At 35.0% G+C, this 2028-nt stretch overlaps 1 protein-coding gene across 1 annotated transcript; it reads left to right on the forward strand.

The window, feature by feature from the left end:
- Positions 1–542: 542 nt before the first annotated feature.
- hbg2 (hemoglobin subunit gamma 2) lies at positions 543–1792 on the forward strand. The gene is made up of 3 exons (NM_001004899.1): positions 543–683; positions 1035–1257; positions 1543–1792. Exons 1-3 carry the CDS (start codon positions 592–594, stop codon positions 1669–1671), a joined length of 444 nt encoding a protein of 147 aa, NP_001004899.1. The 5' UTR covers positions 543–591; the 3' UTR covers positions 1672–1792.
- Positions 1793–2028: the final 236 nt, after the last annotated feature.

The raw sequence follows: 2028 nt of genomic DNA on the forward strand, positions 1-2028 counted from the left end.
ATAGTAATTACTATATTTATTTGTCCCTAAATTTGTAGACAAAAAAAAATTAAGAAAGTTTGACCCAAATAACAGTAATGGAAATTTAATTGCATAATGGGTATTTTTGCGCTTTCAATTTTTTACCTTACAAGAAACCAAATATTGAGAACAGTGACAGCAGTAATCCTATTAGGATCACATCTAACAAAAATAAAGCAGCTATAGTTTTCTTTTTCATAAATGGAAAATGCATTTAATGATAAAAGACTTGTTTCTTTAACTGTGCATAAAAAAATGTATCTGCCACTTACTTATCTATAGATAACGTATGTGCACCCAAATTACATCAGCATAATTTAAGTGCATACAAGAAAAAAAAATGACAGATTCACAAAATGTTATATTATATGGTAAGGTCTCTTGGATAATAACCCTTATCAGTCATAACAAGTTAAACATATTAAAAAATGAGGTGACACAGCATAACTGACATGTGTGTGCGTCACTAACTTAAACCCCTATAAATCACAATGTAAATATTACTTTTTAGAGCCCATTACTTCTCTCCTCTGAATTCTTAGCTCCTCACTTCTTAATCAACCAGCAACCATGGTCCATTGGACAGCTGACGAAAAGGCCGCAATTACTTCTGTATGGCAGAAGGTTGATGTACAACAGGATGGTCATGAGGCCCTGAGCAGGTAACTTTAACAGAGGTTTAGAAGGTTATACAGTAGTGTGCAATTCCCTTTATATTAACTCTTCTTAGTGCTGCATGATTTCTGGTAATTAAGGGAAAATGTTTCCAATAACATTTTTAAAATTAGCTTTTAGTAACATATTGCAACCAATCAGATATTCACTTTCAAACCACTGTAAATACTACCTACCTTTAGTCCTGTGGGTTAGTAGAAATTTTGCATGATTTGTCGTGGACTACATTTTAAATGATTTGAATGTTAGCTTTGTCTAATAGCATAGTTTATTGATTAGGAGCTGCTGATAGAAATCCATACTTCATGTATTTATAATCCTAAATTCTTCCCTGTTAGGCTTTTGGTTGTGTATCCCTGGACCCAGAGATACTTCAGTAGTTTTGGAAACCTCTCCAATGCAGCTGCTATTGCTGGAAATGCCAAGGTTAATGCCCATGGCAAGAAGGTTCTGGGAGCTGTTGGCAGCACAATCCAACATCTTGATAATGTGAAGGCCTCTCTCCATGACCTCAGTGTGACCCATGCTTTAAAGCTGCATGTGGACCCTGAGAACTTCAAGGTAAGTCATTGCAAAATATTTTGTATAGAGACTAGTATCCATAACCAGTAAATGCTGTCTGCTGATTGATTGTTATGGGTAACTAGAACTGGAGTAAATGTTGCATATTGTGCAAATTACAATTACCCAATTTCCTTTACCACTAGAATTAATGGTTATTACTATTAGATTGTTTGAACTCTAACTAAAACATAGCATGATATTAAAGAATTAGTGAAGAAAAAAACATATACTGTAGATATGAGAAACACCTCATCTAAATGTTATTTTTATTTTTCTCCATAGCGTTTTGGTGAAGTGCTGGTGATTGTCTTGGCTAAAAAACTGGGAACTGCCTTTACTCCTAAAATCCATGCTTCTTGGGAGAAATTCATTGCAGTGTTGGTTGATGGCCTTAGCCAAGGCTATCACTAAATGTGTATTTTTTACAACTTCAGCCCTGCTGTAGTGTCAACAAGGATGCCAAAGGCCATGAATACAATGTCAACTGTATATGTTTGAGCATCATGAATAAAAAGCACTTTTACTAATGTTATTGCTTGTTGTGCAGTCAATATGTAGTTAAAGGGAATAAATTAGATCTCCCTGGGAAAGGCTTGATACTAATTTAAATAATAAATAAAAATAAATAAAATAAAAACCAGAGGGGGTATTTATTATAAGTGAGCCCCTTGCCCACTGTGCACTTCTGCCCAAAATAATGGCTGTGCTTCATTGCAAGGTGCAGAGTGCCACATCAGATGGGGTAAGTGGTAAAGACATGGCCCCATT

The sequence above is a fragment of the Xenopus tropicalis genome, chromosome 9 (genome assembly GCF_000004195.4).
Source record: "Xenopus tropicalis strain Nigerian chromosome 9, UCB_Xtro_10.0, whole genome shotgun sequence".
Classification (NCBI taxonomy): Eukaryota; Metazoa; Chordata; class Amphibia; order Anura; family Pipidae; genus Xenopus; species Xenopus tropicalis.